The sequence below is a fragment of the Jaculus jaculus genome, chromosome 4 (genome assembly GCF_020740685.1).
Source record: "Jaculus jaculus isolate mJacJac1 chromosome 4, mJacJac1.mat.Y.cur, whole genome shotgun sequence".
Lineage (NCBI taxonomy): Eukaryota > Metazoa > Chordata > Mammalia > Rodentia > Dipodidae > Jaculus > Jaculus jaculus.
Window position 1 is genome coordinate 65,287,904 of NC_059105.1, and position 18,954 is coordinate 65,306,857.

Consider the following 18,954-nt stretch of genomic DNA (forward strand, 5'->3'; position numbering starts at 1 on the left):
GTAAAGGCATTGTTCTGTGGATTTTGTTTAAATTAAATATCAATCAATTTAAAAAATTATTTTGCAAAAATCTATTCTGTTAACATTTCAGCTTCTGTCTTGTTTCTGCCACCCTAAACAAGAGACAAATTTAGTTAACTTCTTAATTCCTCTATCTTGAATTTGCCTTTATTTATTTGATGTTGCTATTTTGTCATTATTAAATTATTGGGAGTAAGTTTAGGCACTTGGTACAAAGGACGTTAGTGGTACGATTATGTGTTAAGAAGAAAACATGATTAAGTATTTCCCTCTCTGAAGTTTGTTGAGCAATTCACTTTAGTTCTTTTCCTCCTTAATTAGGACATGCCATAAATCCACATCTGGCATATCCAGATCTTACCTGGAATCAAGTTTCCTTACTAAATAACAAACTTTTGAACTTCACGAAGTTGAGCATTTTCTTTAAATTATAATAGTATTTGTGTGCACATTTACCTCCATTTTTTTCTTTCTGAGATGCATAGTCCATTTTCAATGAGCATTTCTCTTTTAGCTTATAATTCAATTGAATAAAATCTTTCCCTAATAGTTTTCTTGGTTCTTTGAGAACTCAGGTTTGTTGCTGTTATTTGTTGCAATCTTGTGCTATGTTAGTGCTCTTGGGCTAAAGTTTGCTAAGTTTTTGAAGTAGCACTTTTAAGTTTATAAAAGCACATTATTTCACATGGGTGGTAGTCTTAGAGGATTACTTCTTAGAAGATATGAAGTCATGAGTATATGAGTGATTTAATTGGGTTTCCTGTGAAATTGCTATGGTGAACACAATATTGTAATACCAAGTCACAAACATTGCTCTGTTTCTTAGGGCTATTTAAGAATAAACCAAATTTTCAAAGGCTAAATTAAATGGAAACATGACTTGGTCATTGCAAGTGAGCCAGAAAAACCTGTTTCATTCAACTCAGCTCTTTAAAGAGACTAGTAGAAAATGGGGGTGGATTGGAGCAGAAACTAGAATTGTGTTAGATTATGACATCCATGCCCTTGAGACAACAGCATGACTCCTCCTTGTCTTTACTTATGCTATTCCTCTGCCTGGAATGCCTTCCCTCCTTTCTATCTAAATCCTACCCACCTCCTCCACGAAGCCTTCTCTAACTACTGGAGCCCACATTGATGTCTCCCTGTTCAGAACACCTATGGCATCTAACAGCCCGCACTGCACCGTTTAGCACTGTTTGTCCTATGGCAATTTCACATGCTACTGAGTGTGAGTACATTAAAATATAAATGTGGGGGAATATGCATTTTTCCAGTAAAAATTGAAAAACAATAGGTGTATTATATACAGGAGGATATAGAGGATATGAAGGGTTTATAGGCTACACATGGTTTGTGAGGCTGGGGGAGGAGGGGAATTGGGGCGGGGGCTAATTGTACGCTAATTGTACTTGATTTTAACCTCAGAAACATTGCAAAGCTTATTCAATGTGATTTTGATAATTGTGTCTTAAAATGTCATGCTTTAAAAAAAGTTTCATTCAGTAATGAACTTAATTTTGTTCTCAGAAAAATGTTTTTGTAGTGTTGAGTACTATTCACATCAGTTCTGGAATCAAAAAGTTTTCTTCTTGCTTAAGATGCCTCTGTTCACTCATCTAAGCACGTTTCCCAGACTCTGTCCTTCATATCAAATATTTAAATGTAATATAAATTTAGCAATGTTGTATCTTATGAATAATTTGGTATATTTTGTATGGTTTGTAGCAGAAGTTTAACTGTAATATATAATTTTGATTTGTATTTGTCTCATGGAATGCTAAGGGAGTTAAAACATAGCTTCAGGTAGAGTTTTTAAAACCTCCGAGTCAGTGTATGTTATATGGTGTTACCATTAAAGTATTTGAATAAATATTCTTAAATCATGTTAAAGTCTACTTAAGCTTCCTATCTACCTTTTAATTGCTGCTGTGATGAATTATTTGTGCATTCTTTAGATAATAGTTTTAGCATCTGACATCTTGACTTTGAGTACAACTAGTTTCCAATACTATTAATTGAATTGGTTATATGCCTAGAATTCGAATGGTTCTGATGGAATAGTAAATAGATTTACTGTTTATTCTTTGTGAATTGTCCTTTTAATTACAAAATTCTTGATCATATTTACATCTGGACAGTAATAAATTCTGTAATAAAATTAATATGCAAAAACTTAACGTGTTGGAAATACATAAATTTTCATTTAAATAGAATTAAAATGGTCTTGATTTCTGTTTTCTTCATGGTGACAGTATCTTCTATTTGAAACTCAGATGAGGATGGGTATATGCTATAAATGATTTTGAATACTTTCATATAAGTGTATTCTGTGTGTTTTTTAGAGGTACCAATCTTGGGAAAAAGAAGCAACACATTTGTCATATACCAGGATGTGGTAAAGTCTATGGGAAAACTTCACACCTGAGAGCGCATCTGCGTTGGCATTCTGGAGAGCGCCCTTTTATTTGTAACTGGATGTTCTGTGGTAAAAGATTTACTCGAAGTGATGAGTTGCAGAGGCACAGAAGAACACATACAGGTTACTCATATTTTTATGTTTGACCCCCCCTTCCCTCCCCTCTTTTTGTACTGGTTTATTATCTGTGAGGCAAGAGAGAGATTTTCACTAGGAATTCACTTTGATGTCAGGATTGTATTTTGTTTTTACATAGTGTTACATGATAGTTATATGAGATGGTGTGTGACTGTCCCAAACTACAGTCTAACAATATAATTGATAGAGATACCTTTCTCCTAAAATTTCATGATCAAAGTGTTCATCAGTCTATACTTAAGGCTGAAGACTTGAAAGATGCTGTGTCTAAAAGGGGAGTACTGGATTGGAGAGATGGCTGAGTGGTTAAGGTGCTTGCCTGCAAAGCCTAAGGACCCAGGTTCAATTTCCCCAGTGCCCATGCAAGATGCATAAGGTGACACATGCATCTGGATTTTGTTTGCAGTGGCTGGAGGCCCTGGCATGCCCGATATCTCTCTCTGTTTCTTCTCCTCCTCCTCTGTTTGTCAAATAAAAATTTAAATATGTATGTGTGCATGTGCACATGCTTAGAAGGAAGATGTGAAGGGAGAGCAGCATGGAATATGGAGTCTGATACGTCTGGATTCCAGTCGAAATGTTCTATTTGATGAAGCGATTAAGTTCTCTCTGACAGTATTTGTCACCTCTACTTTGGCTCTGAATACTGTGTATAATAACCTGTGTAGCAACATTAGGCCTGTCTCATAGCTAAAAGGTGAGATTATATAAAACTGCAATAAACAGTATAAAACCTGTAAAAGGTAAAATAAGGTAAAATAAAACTTTGTGTTACAGTTTGTGTTGAATGTGCTGGTGAGAGAGTTTTGCTAAGATGATAGACAGTAAGGCATCACTGGGTGACGAACTAAAGTGTAGAGCCTCAGATGACCCCCTAACAGAATTTTCCTTAGTGGAGTTTGATGTGAAAGGAAATGATGCTTGGAGAAAATAGTCTCTGATCCAGTAAGCATGGGTTATTGGATAGCCTAAATGAGCAATGAGTTAAAGAGGCACAAGAACTTACAAGGCATGCTAAGTGAACATGATGCATCTTTAGGTCAGGAGGTAGCATTTCCCAATATCACTGTAGATCGTGTCATTTGCTGTGGAGCATCTCTAATGGTTGATGCTCCAAGATAAACTTTGGGTAATACTTTTGTAGAAAAAGTGGTATATTGGTAGAAATGTGAACAATTTTGTGGTAATGACATAAGACAAGGTTAGACTTTTCCATTACCCTTATAGGTTAAGTAGAACTGAGGCATTATAGAAGTCCTTGTAAGTTAGATACCACAGCATCAGAGTCATCTGTTCCATTATTTGTAAGCCATCCTTATATCCCAGAATTATTTAATACAATGACAAAGTTTTGTGGTATAATAAAATCTGACTTTAGAAAGATGAGTCTGAAATTGATTTGATAAAATGGAGAAGGGCAATACTTTAAGATGTCCCTAGAGTGAGTGTAGGCATAAGATCTGATATTTACCTGCTTAGTATAAAGGTGTTATAATGAAATAATATTAAAATTAAAATTAGGAGAAAGAAAGAAAATGTTTACTAGGCTTACTGCTATATTTCTCTCTGGATTTCTTTAGTTTGACTTTCTGCCTTCCAGGAATAATCTTGTATATAGTAGGTCTTTATTACATATAGTTGGAAGTTCATTTTGTCTCATTTAAGAGGCAGAGAGAGAAGGTATGTGCCATGGCCTCCAGCTATTGCAAATTAACTCCAGATGCATGCATTACCTTGTACATCTGGCTTATGTTGGTACTTGGGGAATCAAACCTGGGTCCCTATGCTTCACAGGCAAGCACCTTATTCACTAAGCCATCTTTCTAGCCCCTCATATTTTTTAAATGATTTTAAAGCTAAATTATAAACATAGCTATCATGTGTCGGCATTAATATTTTGAGAACCAAATTGAACATTGGGCTTTGATACTATTCTTGCTCATGATTTCCAACTGAAATCAGCTCAGTTAGTTCTCTCCAATATTCTTGAAACTAATAAATTAAGCCTCAAGTTTATGTCTTTGCTTTAGTATAGATGGTATACTGTTATTTGAATTCAGATTTAAGTATTGAAGGCTTATTTTATAAACATGACATGGTAATATCTTTATTAAAAGAGTGTACTTGAATTGTTTAGGCATTTAAAAATGTTACAGATACTTACACTTTTAGAATCTTATAGCAAGTGTTTTAGGTCAGTGCTTCTTGGCACGAAATACTAAAATCTTGTTTGAATAATGTTAGTCCATTGTATAATGTATTTGATGATTGTCATTAAGCCATAAGAATGACAGATATATTTTGAATAGAAGTATTCTGTTAGGGAAATTTTATAGGAGCAGCTCATGAAACCAATTCAATTAAATTTTTTTTTGTTTGTTTGTTTTTACTTATTTGAGAGTGAGAGAGAGAAAGAGGCAGGTAGAGAGAGAATGGGTGTGCCAGGGCCTCCAGCCACTGCAAACTGAACTCCAAATGCGTGCTCCCCTTTGTGCATCTGGCTAATGTGGGTCCTGGAGAATCGAGACTCGAACCAGGGTCCTTAGGCTTCACAGGCAAGGGCTTAACCACTAAGCCCATCTCTCCAGCCCCCAATTCAATTTTAATAGACCCCTGCTCCCCATTCTCAGCTGTTACTATTTGCTTTTTTGTGTGTGTGTGTGGTTGCTGTTGTTTGTTTGTTTTGAGAGAGCTCATCAGTCTCTCTTAAAGCTGAATTTTAAAAACTAAATTTAATGTTTTTTTAACAGGTGAGAAGAAATTTGTTTGTCCAGAATGTTCAAAACGCTTTATGAGGAGTGACCACCTTGCCAAACATATTAAAACACATCAAAATAAAAAAGTTATCCACTCTAGCAGTACAGTGCTAGCATCTGTGGAAGCTGGGCGAGATGATACTTTGATTACTGCAGGAGGAACAACACTTATCCTTGCAAATATCCAACAAGGTTCTGTTTCAGGGATAGGAACTGTTAATACTTCTGCCACCAGCAATCAAGATATCCTTACCAACACTGAAATACCGTTACAGCTTGTCACAGTTTCTGGAAATGAGACAATGGAGTAAATATTACACAAATACTTATTCATTGTGGTTATTTTTATACAGTAGTGAGAAGAATATTGTTCCTAAGTTCTTAGATATCTTTTTATTGATGTGCAAAAATTTTTGGATTGACAGTAACTTGGTTATACATGACACTGAAATGCCTTACTTTGTATGATATTCCATAGTATATTAAAAATGGTAAAATTGCATGGGTTTTGTAGGTACTTTTGGAATCTAGAAGAAATGAAATTTTACCAAGTTATATAAAGAGAAAATTGAATTTAACAATGCGAATGGTAGTCTAACCAAATGCATCAATCCTGTGTGGTTTAGTGTAAAAATGAGAAACTGTTGGTATTTATCTATTGTAAGATAAAAAAAAAGTTGGTGGGTGAAAGAAATCATGTTATGATAAAAAATTTTTGTAATTTTCTTGATGACTGGAATTTTTATTATGCATAACTGACAAATCAAGTTTCCAAGCAAATGTTACATAGTGTAGGCTTTACTTAGCTTATCAATTTGTCATTTTGAAGCTAATTATTTTAATTAGGTTAACTATGTACAATATTTTAAGCATTACTCTTGTAAGATTTTGAAAACTACATTTTAACATGGAACTTTAGGGATAGTCACCTTTTAAATCCTGTTGAAAAGCCATGTTTAAGATTTAATTTGCCAAAACGATGTCTTGTTAATATTATTTCAATAATGAAGTTGGGCAATATTACCAATGTCTAAAAAGTTTAAAATGTATAGGTTGAGGCATTTGGGTGGTAAGAGAATGTTCTAGTGAATTATCCCTTTTCTTGAATTTTGGAGGACCAAAAACAAACAAAAAAGGTGTATTGCGTCTTAGCAGTGATTTTTATCCGATCTTGTTTCCAAAAACATGTCTGCCAGGGCCTTAAAAGCCATCATGTAAATTACCAGTAAAGTATAACATATGCAAACATAACAAAATCACTTCCATAGTGACAATACTCCAACCATATGGATATTAGTCATAGAAACTAGAGGTTTTATGATATTTTTTTAAGGTTTTTTTTTTTTTTTTTTTTTGGTCTAGGTAGTCAGTCTGCACTTAAATATCAACCATTCTCCTCTTTCGCTTCTTCCCTTAAAATTTATATGTATCCAGTACATTTAATTGAGAATTGTATGTTTTTTATTATGCTGTATTTTCTTTTTATTTTTTAATTATTGTTTATATTTTCAATTAAAAATGTACAAAATACAGTTACGTTGCTGGTCTTGTAAGAACTATTCAATTTTCATAAATGTATACCTATAACTGCAGCAGTTCACCAATTTCAAAAATTTGGAATTTTGTTCATTTGTTATCTTTAAGACCACCTCAAATTTAAAGGCTACCTTATTGTACGTTTAAAGTGTATTATAACAGTGTGGTAGTTAATAAAACACTATTTTTTTTCTTTTGAGTTTGTTGTAGTTTTGTGCATTTGAAATATTAGAGTTATATGGATAGAAAGTCTGTGGTTTTATTTTCCTTCATTTAGCCTTTCAGTTTTCATCTTCTTGATCCAGACACTGAACACTGAAATTGTGTGTGTGTGTGTGTGTATTTTAAAAGAAGTAAATAGGGGCACTGGCAATTTTTCCACTAAGAATAAATTTGTTAACTATTACTCCTTATCCTACATTGATTTCCACCAGTCTTATCAAACTATTTTGCAAAAACCGGTTTTTGTTTTTATCCCTTTAAAGCAGTGCAAAATATTTTGATTTATGAATAATAATTTACATAAGCACTCCTAAAGATGTTAAGACAATCATGTAATCATGGCAAGCAGGAGCTATTCAGAAAGGTTGTTTTGAATATGTTTGTGTCTGATCATGATAGAGGCAAATGTTAAGAATGGAAAGAATAGAATATTTGTTTACATGTATATATAGTAGTTGTAAATGTATAGATAACTCAAAGCATATTGAATGGATGATTCTAAAAATATGACACTTAGGTTTATGTAAAAAAGGAATTGTTCCTTAGAATTATAGAAACTATCAGATGTATGATGCACAAATATAAATGCATGATGCTAGGATTAGAACTTGAAATAATTCTTAGCATTATTTTCAGTTAAGATTGTGCAAGGAGGATAATGTAAGGATGTTCTTGCTTGAGCAAAATATCTATTAAGGAGATGGAACTTTTGGTTTTTGGAGTTAGGCTGACCTGGAATTCACCTGTAGTCTCGGAGTGGCCTCCAACTCAAAGCAGTCCTTCTGCCTTAGCCTCCCAAGTGCTGGGATTAAAGGTGTGAACTACCACACCTGGCTCCAAACCTTTTTGGAGTAATAGTAGAGAAGTTTTTAAGTAATTCAAGTTTTACAGTAAGATTTTAAAGAAGTTTTGATCCAAGAACTTTCATGCATATTTTAGAGTTTAAATGTAATGAAAAACAAATGAGAGGTTTTGTAAATGAAGTTTTTAGTGAACTTTAAATCTGTAACAAAAGTATTCAAGTGTAAATGACTTTAAATATTTATATTTTTGTAGTCTTTAAATGTTGAATATATTCTATAAGTGTGATATTTAAAATATACCCTGAAGTTGTTTTATAATTACAAAATAGGTATTTATGTATAGGTGTTTAACTGTAATATTTAATATATTTCTCAGTATATACCCTATAGTAGCTGTGTCAAGTGTAATGGCCAGATTTTTTTTTGTTGTCTAGTTAATTAATTAATGTATTCATTTATTTTTTTGGTTTTCAAGGATTTCGCTTTAGCCCAGGTTGACCTGACATTTACTATATAGTCTCTGGCTGGCCTTGAACTCATGATGATCTTCCTACCTCTGCCTCCTGAGTGCTGGGATTAAAGGTGTGCACCACCACACCCAGCTCATCATATATAGTAATTGCTATTGTAGTATTTATCTAGTGGACTAGACGTCTATGCCTCAAAGAGTATGTTACTTAAACTTTAAAGGAGCTATGCTTATTGTAGAGTCAAATGTGCCTCAAAAATAAGTCTGGCCTTTAAAACTGAAAATTCCTAATGTATTTAAAAATAACATGTGCTGATAAGCTTAAGGCATGTCAGACATTTTTAGTAAGCGGTTCCTTTTTTAAAAATTTGTTTGGTTTATTTTTATTTATTTATTTGAGAGTGACAGAGAGAGAAAAGAGGCAGAGAGAAAGAGAGAGAATGGGCACGCCAGGGCTTCCAGCCACTGAGGACGAATTCCAGATGTGTGCGCCCCCTTGTGCATCTGGCTAATGTGGAATCGAGCCTTGAACTGGGGTCCTTAGGCTTCACAGGTAAGCACTTAACCACTAAGCCATCTCACCAGCCCTAGTAAGCGGTTCTTAATTTGTATTATTCATCAGAAATCCTAAAAAGCATATTTTCAAAGTCATATGCTTAGCCTCATCCTTGACTGCTACTCTGTGTGTGTGTGTGTGTGTGTGTGTGTGTTTTGGGGGGGGGGGGGGCTTTTATGTTTAGTTTGAATCTCAAGTGACTGATAATACATCTTTGTTAGTATCATGTAGAATTTAGCAAGTCTTCCTATTTGGGACTTAGAGTAAACACTGCTTCAAGTTTTCTGGGCTATATAGTAATTCTTATGTATGTGTATATAAACATACATATATTACATATATATATATTTATATTTATTTGCAAACAGGGAGTGAATGAACACACCAGGGTCTCTTGCCACTTTAATCTTGTTTTATGTGGGTACTAGAGAATTGAACCTAGACCATCAGGAGTTGGAAGTAATCACTTTTAACTGCTGAGCCATCTCTATAGCCCTAAACATTAATTTTTAAAATTAATTTATTATAGAGAGGGAGGAGGAGAGAGAGAATGGGAGTGTCAGGGCCTGTAGCCACTGCAAATGTATTCCAGATGCATGTGCCACCTTATGCATCTATCTGGCTTATGTGGGACCTGGAGAATTGAACTTGGATCCTTAGGCTTCTCAGGAAAGCACCTTAACCACTAAGCCATCTCTCCAGCCTGCCCTAAAAATTCTTTTTTGTTTGCTTTTGCTTTTTGAGGTAGGGTCTCGCTTTAGCTCAGGCTGACCTAGAATTCACTATGTAGTCTCAAGGTGGCCTTGAACTCACAGCAATCCTCCTACCTCTGCCTCCCGAGTGCTGGGATTAAAGGTGTGGACCACCACGCCTGGCTCCTAAAAATTCTTATATTCAATATTTGAAATTTGAGATCATAAGTAATTGTGAAATAGTGTTTGGTTGTCAAAGTATTTTTTTAAATTTTTTTTTTCAAGGTTGGGTCATTTTCTAGCCCAGGCTGACCTAGACTTCACTATGTATTCTCAGGCTGGCCTTGAATTCTTAGTGATCCCTCTAGATCTGCCTCCCTAGTGTTGGGATTAAAGGTGTGCATCACCATTCCTGGCTTAAAATTTACTTATTTGAGAGAAAGAGGCAGGTAAAGGGAGAATGGGTATGCCAGGGCCTGTACCCACTGCAAATGAACTCCAGATAGATGTGTGATCTTGTGTGTTTGGCTTTACATGGGTCCTGGAGAATCAGATACTGAATCTGGGACTGTTGGCTTTGCCAGCCAAGCACCTTAACCACTAAGCCTTCTCCCCAGCCCTTCAATACTGTTTTGAACCTTGAGTACTACATCTAAGTGTTGTTTGTGAGCATTAAAAGTTGATTGTTATCTTGGGAACAGAATCTGACAATATTGATTGGCCTTTCACCTTGTTCATGTTTGCATATGCTCAGATATGTGTTAATACATATTTGTAGCATTTGCAGAGTGTTGGAGAGAAAAAGAATTCTGAGCAACAGCAGAGGAAATGACATTAACAAATGGACAGGAAGTGATAGGGAGAATAGAAAAGTTTTTGGAAAACACTGTCAAATTGAAAAAGACTTGAGAATTTAATTTTTATCAGGGATAAGTATTTTTGAGGCATCATGAGCCTTTTCCACAGAAGACTTAAATTTAGTCAAGTCAGAGTTTTCAAATACTGGAACTCATTTTAGCAAAGAACTATGTCTTGGGAAACAGCCACAATTTCCGCAACTAATACTGGACTCAGCGGAGCAAAGGAGACTGCTGTAGAAATCATGGAAAGTGTCTAGGTGATGTACATAAATTGTAATGAGTTAAGTGCAGAGCAAGAAAATTGCTTGGTTTTGGCTAGACTGTTACCTATTGATCTTTGTGAGTGGTTGGAGAATGGGCAAAGACTCGTTAGTTTAGGAAGTGGGAATGGAGTTCAGAAATAACAAGGACAGAACAATGGTATGTTGTGAAAAGATTAATAAGAGGTGATTAGTGAATCAGTGAAAAGATTTTTTAATACTTGTTTATTTGAGTATCCAGAAAGTCATTAAAAATTAAATGACAGCACCTGAGAGATACAGGTTCTCAGAGTACTGTAGTTTGAATTAGTTGGTGACTTGTTCCTATAGAAAACCACCTACAGGGCTGGAGAGATGGTTAGCGGTTAAGTGCTTGCCTCGTTTGCAGTGGCTAGAGGCCCTGGTGTGCCCATTCTCTCTCTCTCTCTCTGTGCCTCTTTCTCTCTGTTGCTCTCAAATAAAAAATTTAAAAAAAAAAACCTACAAAGCCTGGTTAGTGCCAGGTGAGTGAAGATTAGGTGAAGGAGAACTTAGAGCTTAGATGATGAATTAGAAAGAGTAGTTCTTCAAGGGTAGATAGGAAAACTTGATTAAATGACTTTTAAAGATCCCTCTAGTCTTGGTACAGCCTTTTGTTCATGTGTCAGGAATGTTAGCTTTTGTTCACCATCATGATTTTCCTCAAATGTTTTCATTCTGTGGACTCAGTTTGCACATCACTTTAGATTGTATGAACCCACTTATTTAGTCTTGCTGTGATTTTAAAAGAAACCCTAGTATTAGTTGTATCTTCAATTTTACTCTTGCTAACAGTCTTTCATCTTGATTTATAGGAATAGTATAACCTTTCACAGAAAAAAAAAGTTAAGTCCACAGGGTTTTGGATTTTTACACACCTGGACTTGGATCTTGGCTCTGTTGTTTACTAGCTATGTGACCTTGGGCTCTGCCTTTCCACTGTGAGCCTGTTTTCTAATGTGTAGGATGCAGCAGCATCGTTGTAAGCTGATTGTGAAGGTAGATGATACAGTGGTTAACACATGGGCCTGCAATATGTAAAGTAAGTATAAACCTTGGAGAGAGAGTGGTCTTCCTGCATTTGGAAGTACTTGTCCTTATGTGTCAAGTAGTTCACCTTGATAAGCAAACATTAATGAAACGGATAGTTGAGCTGCACTAAATCTCTGCCCATCTTTTATTATTTGTGTATAGGTGTGTGGGTGCCATGCTTCTGGAAGATCAGATGAGCTGTCTACAGGGTTCAGGATTCTCTTGACTATACCTATTGCCATAGGCATGTTAGAATTGCAGGCACATGTGACACTTTGTGTCTGGTTTTAGTGTGTGTTAGGACCTTTAACTACTGAGCCATCTTCCCAATCCCCAGTTTGGCTTTTTAAAAGGTAAATTTCAAATGAGACAGGAGGGAGAACAATGGTGTTAAGCAGCTTTTATAATCTTAACAGTTTTAGATTTGTTTGTAGTTTTGAAAAAGATTATAGCTGTGGTTTAGATCTTTATAGCCCACCTCATTCCCTTTGAGTTCACTTGCCCAGAGGTAAACTGTTCCTCTGAATTTGGTGTTTGTCAGAATAATAGCATAAATAATTTCATATACTTATATATGTGTGTATATTAGTACTTTTCATGTTTTTCAAATCTTCATGTACAAATATCCTGTACATAGCCTTCTGGGACTCCCCCCCCCCTTCAAGGTAGGGTCTTACTGTAGCTCTGGCTGACCTGGAATTAACTCTGTATTCTCATGGTGGCCTCAAACTCACAGCAATCCTCCTATCTCTGCTTCCTTGAGTGCTGGGATTAAAGGTGTGCGCCACCACGCCCGGCTTCTGGGACTTGTTTTATCACTTGTCAGATTTTCTTTTGAGAGAAGGTCTTGCTGTCTTGCCTAAGCTTGCTTTGAGTTTGTTATATGTTCCAAGGTGTCCTCGGGCTTGCAGCAGTCTTCCTGCCTCGGCATCCTAGGTTCTGGGATAACAGGTGTGTGCCACCACACTTGGATACCATGCGTGGTTTTAAGGCATAGCTGTGCTAAAATGTTTCTCTAAATCATTTAATGCTATAGGTCATTGTTCATTAACCATTTTCTTAGTGGCAGGTACTTGAGTTATTCCCAATTTATATCTTACAAACAGCACTATAGGTTTAAAAAAAAAAAAGGCACATGTGTGAGCATTTCTGAGTTACATATCTAAAGTTTAGTCACTGTCCAATAGGATACTTTGAATTTTACAAGATACTACCAAGTTGGTCATTGTACATACCAGGTTATACTACTACCAGTAATTTATGGGAATACACACTTCTTATGTTCTTGCCAATCTAGCCTTGGCAGATAATTTTTCCCAATGAAAAACAATGCAACTTTATTTTGAAGTTTGGCAAAATGATTCTGGAAAAACAAGTTTATTGTAAGAATTTTTAAAGAATCGGAAAAAATCAATAGATATATTAGGCACCACAAAATATTGTAGCAGAAACACGTATTTTTCCACTAGTTTTATCTTTAGCTCATTTAACCACTGCCCAGGGACGGTATTCCCCAGGCTCAGTTGTAGGGATCTTCTTACGTAGTAGACAACCTAGTGGGGTTGAAATTGTGAAGACGACTCAGGCCCAACTAGCTATTTTCCAGAATGGTAATTTCATGGAAGGACTGGAAATGTAGGATACTGCACACTGTGACTTGATGGATGGGAAACAGCTTAGGATTTTAGTTCTCATGTCCCTACGTTCAGTGAGGCTGAGTTTATACAAATTCATAGTCCACATCTCTGAAGGGAAACACTAGCTTGAGTCCTTGACCCTTTTACTATTTTGTGTTTGTAAGTTTGAACTTTTAAGTCGTCTTAATAAATTCTAGAGATAATAGTACAGGTAATCTCCCAGCTTGAGGTTTGTCTTAACACAGTGTTTTGCATGTGTTGTTTGGCAGTTTTATTGCATGTATGTGTGGTGACTTTGATCTTTCCAGAGTTTATTTTGTATGTTTGTTTGCTTTTGCCAGGCAAGCACTGTACCCCTGCCCCAACTTTTTTGTCTATCTTAAAACATTCTCTGATATCGTAGCATTTTCCTCAAAAAAAATTTTTTTTGTGATGTTTGTCTTTCAATTTAGCAGGCTACTTTGAAATGATTTTTATGATGAAATGCACACTTTCTATGAAGAATGAGTTTTCTTAGCATATAATGCCACATCTGACATTTGTCATGATTCCCTTTGTGTGTGAGTCTGTCCTTGCCATCTTTCTGTCCGTCCCTGTGTTGAAACCATATTTTATTTATTTTTTTTTATTTTTTTTTCTTTCTTTGAAACCATATTTTAAATGGCATGATTATAAAGTGTTAACCTGGTAAAGAAGTTTACCCCTTGCTTCTTGTCTGTCCTACAAGATAGTTTTGACTGTTCTCGATCCTCTTTCCGTGAATTTTAGAATTAAATTACAAAGTTCCATTAAGCAATTGTCAGTATTTTTACTAGAATTAAATTCTATTTTTACACTAATTTTCAGGCAGAATGTTATCTTCCTGTCCATGGACATTCTTTTCAAGTTTTTTTAAATATTTAGTGTTCTCTTAATAAATCATGTTTTTTCTTCCAAAGGCTTTATTCCTTCCTTTCCCTCCACCCCCATTTGCTATTCTAACTGTTTTTTGGTCATAGACTTTCTTTTTAAACCCCAGAACCTAGAGCCTTGTTTACCACTAAATAATTTTCCCAACCTTTTTTAAAAAATTTTTATCTTTTTGAGAGCATATCGCTAAGTTGCCTGGGCTGGTCTTGAACTTTCTCTGTAGTCCAGTCTGCTTTGAATTTATAATCCTCTCTTGCTCAGCCTCAATTTGCTGAGGTTATAGGCCTGTACCACCAGGCAAGGCTGTGTAACCTTTATTTTGTTATAGCTACAGAGAATAGGCTTTAAAGTTAAAACGTTTAAATTGATTAATGCTATTGTATGTAATTTTTTTTTCTTTTTTGAGATGGGGTTTCATATAGCCCAGGCTGATCTCAAACTTCCTATGTAGTCGAGGATGACCTTGAACTGACCCTCCTGCATCACCCTCCTGAGTTCTGGGATTCCAGGCCTGCTCTACCATACCAATTACATGTGGTGCTGAAGATCAAACCCCAGAGTTTTGTGCATGCTACACAAGCACTCTACAACTGAATTATATCCCAGCCCAATGCTATTGATTTTTGTAAGGTGATTTTGGTCTCACAATTTTGTGCAATTCTCTTGCTAGTTTTATATCTTTGTCTATAAATTCTCTTGAGATTTTTCCTTATACACAGTCACGCTGTCTTCAAATAAGAAGTTTTCTCAGCTGGACATGGTGGTACATGCCTCTAATTCCAGTACTTTGGAGGTTAAGTCTTAGAGTAATATGAGCTTGAGGCCAGCCTGAGTTAAGAAAAGAAAATGGGGAGAGGGAGTAGGAAGGATAAAAATGTTTGCTCCTCTTCTGAAATATTAGCAGCTTAATCTTAAGTAGAAGTAGTGGCTCTGAGCATTTCTGTCCTGATTCTGACTAACATCTACTTTCCCATATGTAACATTACTTGATTCTCCTAGTACTGTGAGATAAGTGGGCCCAGCATTGTCTCCATTTATAGGTCAGGTGTAGGTACAGCATCATTCAGTCACATAGGTAATGAATGTGGAGTCCAGATTTTCTGACGTCAAGTTCTGAATGATTATTCCAAATATCACAGCTCTCTTCATAGTAGTTGTAAGATTGTTGACATTGATCTTTTTCAGTGGCATCTGAGAACATGTCCACTCGGCATTTGGGATAAAATTATTATTTCAAGATATCTATCCTGTTACTGGTAGAAGGACTAATAACGGCTACAGTTATCTGATTTTCACACAGTTCTCTCTAGTTTCATGTACTTTTCCCATTGTAGCAACATACTCCATTTATTTTAAAGTCAGGAAAAGAGTGGCTTCCTCCTTCTTAAACATGATCCTTTAAGAGCTATAGCATAACCTTGCTAAATGTTCACAGAAGTGGCATTTGTTACATCCTACCCCCAAGCGTGGGAGAGCCTAAGCATAGTCTTTGGCTTCTTTACACAGTTGTCTTTGTTCATGAGGGTACCTAAACATCATTTCATGATGTTCAAAGGAAGCAGACTGCCTGCCTTACTTGTGTTCTAGGATTAAACTTGAGGCTTACTTGATAGGCCAAATTCAGGTAGGAAGAAAGTGCATATGAGATTTATTTTGCTGGCATGCATTTGTTTGTTTATTGAGGCAGCGTCTCACTGTAGCCCAGGCTGACCTGGAACTAATGGTGATCTTCCAGTTTAAGCTTCCTGAGTTCTGGGATTACAGGTATGTGCCACCATCCTTGGTTCCAAAAAATAGACACAGAGTATGCAGCCAGAGCCTCCATCTGCTACAAATGAACTGCAGATGTATGTGCCACTTTGTGCATCTGGTTTTACATAGGTACTGGGAAATTAAACCCTGGGTCACTAGGCTTTGCAAGTCTTACCTGCTGAGCCAGCCCTCCAGAGTCTTTGTAAATCTAACATTGGAGACAACAAATCCAAGCCTGAAGTGGAAAGTAGAAACTACAAAGCTATTGCCATATACACAAAACCAACTTTATTTTTTTGGGGGGGGGAGGCGGGAGGATTTGAGGTAGGGTTTCACTCTAGCCCACGCTGACCTGGAATTCACTACTCTCAGGGTGGCCTCAAACTCATAGCAATCCTCCCACCTCTGCCTCCTGAGTGCTGGGATTAAAGGCACGCGCCACTATGTCTGACTAAACCCAACGTGTTTTTTTGTTTTTTTTTGAGGTAGGGTCTCAACTAGCCCAGGCTGGCCTGAAATTCACTATGTAGTCTCAGGCTGGCCTCAAACAGCAACCCTCCTGCCTCTGCCTCCCTAGTGCTGGGATTAAAGGCGTGTGCCACCACACCCAGCTAAACCCAATTTTTTTAAATTTTAATTTTTTTCTTTATTTTTTTATTAATTAGTTTTGTACTCAGTGAATACAGTCAAGTTGGTACCATTGTTAGGCTCATCCATGTCCTACCCCTTCCCCCTGGCCCCTCCTTGTTGAGGTATATAGGTTATGCATTGTGGAGTTAGCCCACAGCTATGGGTAAGAGAAAATGTCTCTGCGTATCATGACTCAGTGTGTTTTTTCTTTTTTTCTTTTTTCCTTCGAGGTAGCATCTCACTCTGGCCCAGACTGACCTGGAATTCACTATGGAGTCTCAGGGTGGCCTTGAACTCACGGTGATCCTCCTACCTCTGCCTCCTGAGTGCTGGGATTAAAGGTGTGTGCCACCATGCCCGGCCCAGTGGTTTTTTTTTTTTTTTTTAGTAGCACTTTTATTTATTTTTAAAATTTTTATTAGCATTTTCCATGATTATAAAAAAAATCCCATGTTAATTCCCTCCCTCTGCCCCACACTTTGCCCTTTGAAATTCCATTCTCCATCATTCAGTGTGTTTTTTAATCACAGTTGCTAAGGAGGAAGATAATCTACCTTGCACATTACTTAGCTGATGATGCACAGTACAAGGGGATGACTCCTTTCCAGTTGGCAGAGGGCAAAGGGAAAGGTTTGAAGATATTTCTTATGTTCCATACCCTAATCTTAGGATGGGGAGCAGAGCTTGGGAGAAAAGAAGTGAGCAGTTACCAGTGTCTGGAGGAGGCCAGTGGCATAGAAAGTGCTGGAGCTGGGGCTAAGCATGAATGTGGTAGCTGCAAAAGGACCTAGGTCATGCTCATCATTGATTTCTCAGCATCAGCTGTACTAGGTTGCCAATCCTCTGTTTTTAGGCAAGTTTCTTCTCTCTCAGTCTCCATATTGCCCCACCAGAAGTCAGCTAAGTGAGCAGAATCGAGGTTTGGCTTGTCATCTATGCTAATGCCTTCATAACCAGTTCTTGGAAGCATTGCCCATGCTCTCCAGTTCCTCATCTTCCACTCTTTTCCGTCTTCCCATCTGAGTTCTGCCTCAATGAGCAGCCAGCTCAGCAGTGCTCTTATTATTAAACCACGAACCACTTAAACCTCCATATCCTGTTATAGTTCAGGGTGCCCTGGTCAGATAGCTGTTCACCTCTTGGAATAGTCTCTTCCCTTGACATCCAAGACCCACCTGGGGTTCCTTCTACCTCTTTCTGCCTATTTCCTAGGTTTTCTTACGACTGACATTTTAATGTTGGGTTCTTCAAAGCTTGATTCTGAGCTGACTTAACTGCTTGTTTTCACTTAATGACCTAATTCAAATATTCAGGGGCTTCTTTTTACTTGAGATAGAGAGAGAGCCCAACTTTTCCACCTCTTTGCCAGTCCTTTAAGTTGTAGGGAAGATAATTACCTGTTTGCCCCTCTATTAGAAATGTCTGGGCTAGCTGGGTGTGGTGGCACATGCCTTTAATTAACCCCAGCACTTGGGAGGCAGAGGTAGGAGGATCACTGTGAGTTCGAGGCCACCCTGAGACTACAGAGTGAATTCCAGGTCAGCCTGGACTAGAGTGAAACCCTACCTTGAAAAACAATGAAATGTCTGGGCTAGGTATGTACCTCGCTAGTAGAGCACTTGCCTAGCATGTGCAAGATCCTCGGTTTGTTCCCCCCCCCCCACAAAACAATTTCTGAAAGTCTGCTCCTGAATGTGGACCTTTAGTGTTTATCTCCATAAATAGCATCTTTTGCATCTCAAGGCTCAGGTTAGAAATGTGAAAGCTAACATCAACACCCCTTTTTTTTTCTTTTCCTTTACATGGGGTCTGTTGATAGCTTAAGCGTCTCAAAGCCATGCTTCTCTACATCTGTGTGTTCATTTTATTTGCACATGTGTGCACCAGGGTCTCATTTGGGTGACCAGAAAGTTGAACCCCAAGCTGGCAGCCTTTGCAAGCAAGTGCCTTTAACCACTGTGCCATCTCCCCTGCACCTGCATCTTTTTTTTTTTTTAATCTTTTTTAAGCCGGGCATGGTGGCGCATGCCTTAAATTCCAGCACTTGAGGCAGAGGTAGGAGGATCGCCTTGAGTACAAGGCTATCCTGAGACTACATAGTGAATTCCAGGTCAGTCTGAGCTAGAGTGAGACTCTACCTTGGGAAAAAAAAAATTTTTTTTAAACAATTATTTATTTGAGAAAGAGAAAGAGGTAGATAGAGCTGCAAACGAACTACAGACACATGTGCCATCTTCTGCATCT

At 37.1% G+C, this 18,954-nt stretch overlaps 1 protein-coding gene across 2 annotated transcripts in view; it reads left to right on the plus strand.

Moving 5' to 3' along the window:
- Sp3 (Sp3 transcription factor) overlaps positions 1-7,069 on the plus strand; it is a 58,664-nt gene extending 51,595 nt beyond the window's left edge. For both annotated transcript variants that reach the window (XM_045146980.1, XM_045146979.1), the window contains 2 exons: positions 2,367-2,563; positions 5,329-7,069. In XM_045146980.1, the coding sequence (XP_045002915.1) occupies positions 2,367-2,563; positions 5,329-5,645 (514 nt within the window). In that variant the 3' untranslated portion in view covers positions 5,646-7,069. The remainder of the gene's footprint in view (positions 1-2,366; positions 2,564-5,328) is intronic.
- The last annotated feature ends 11,885 nt before the right edge of the window (positions 7,070-18,954 follow it).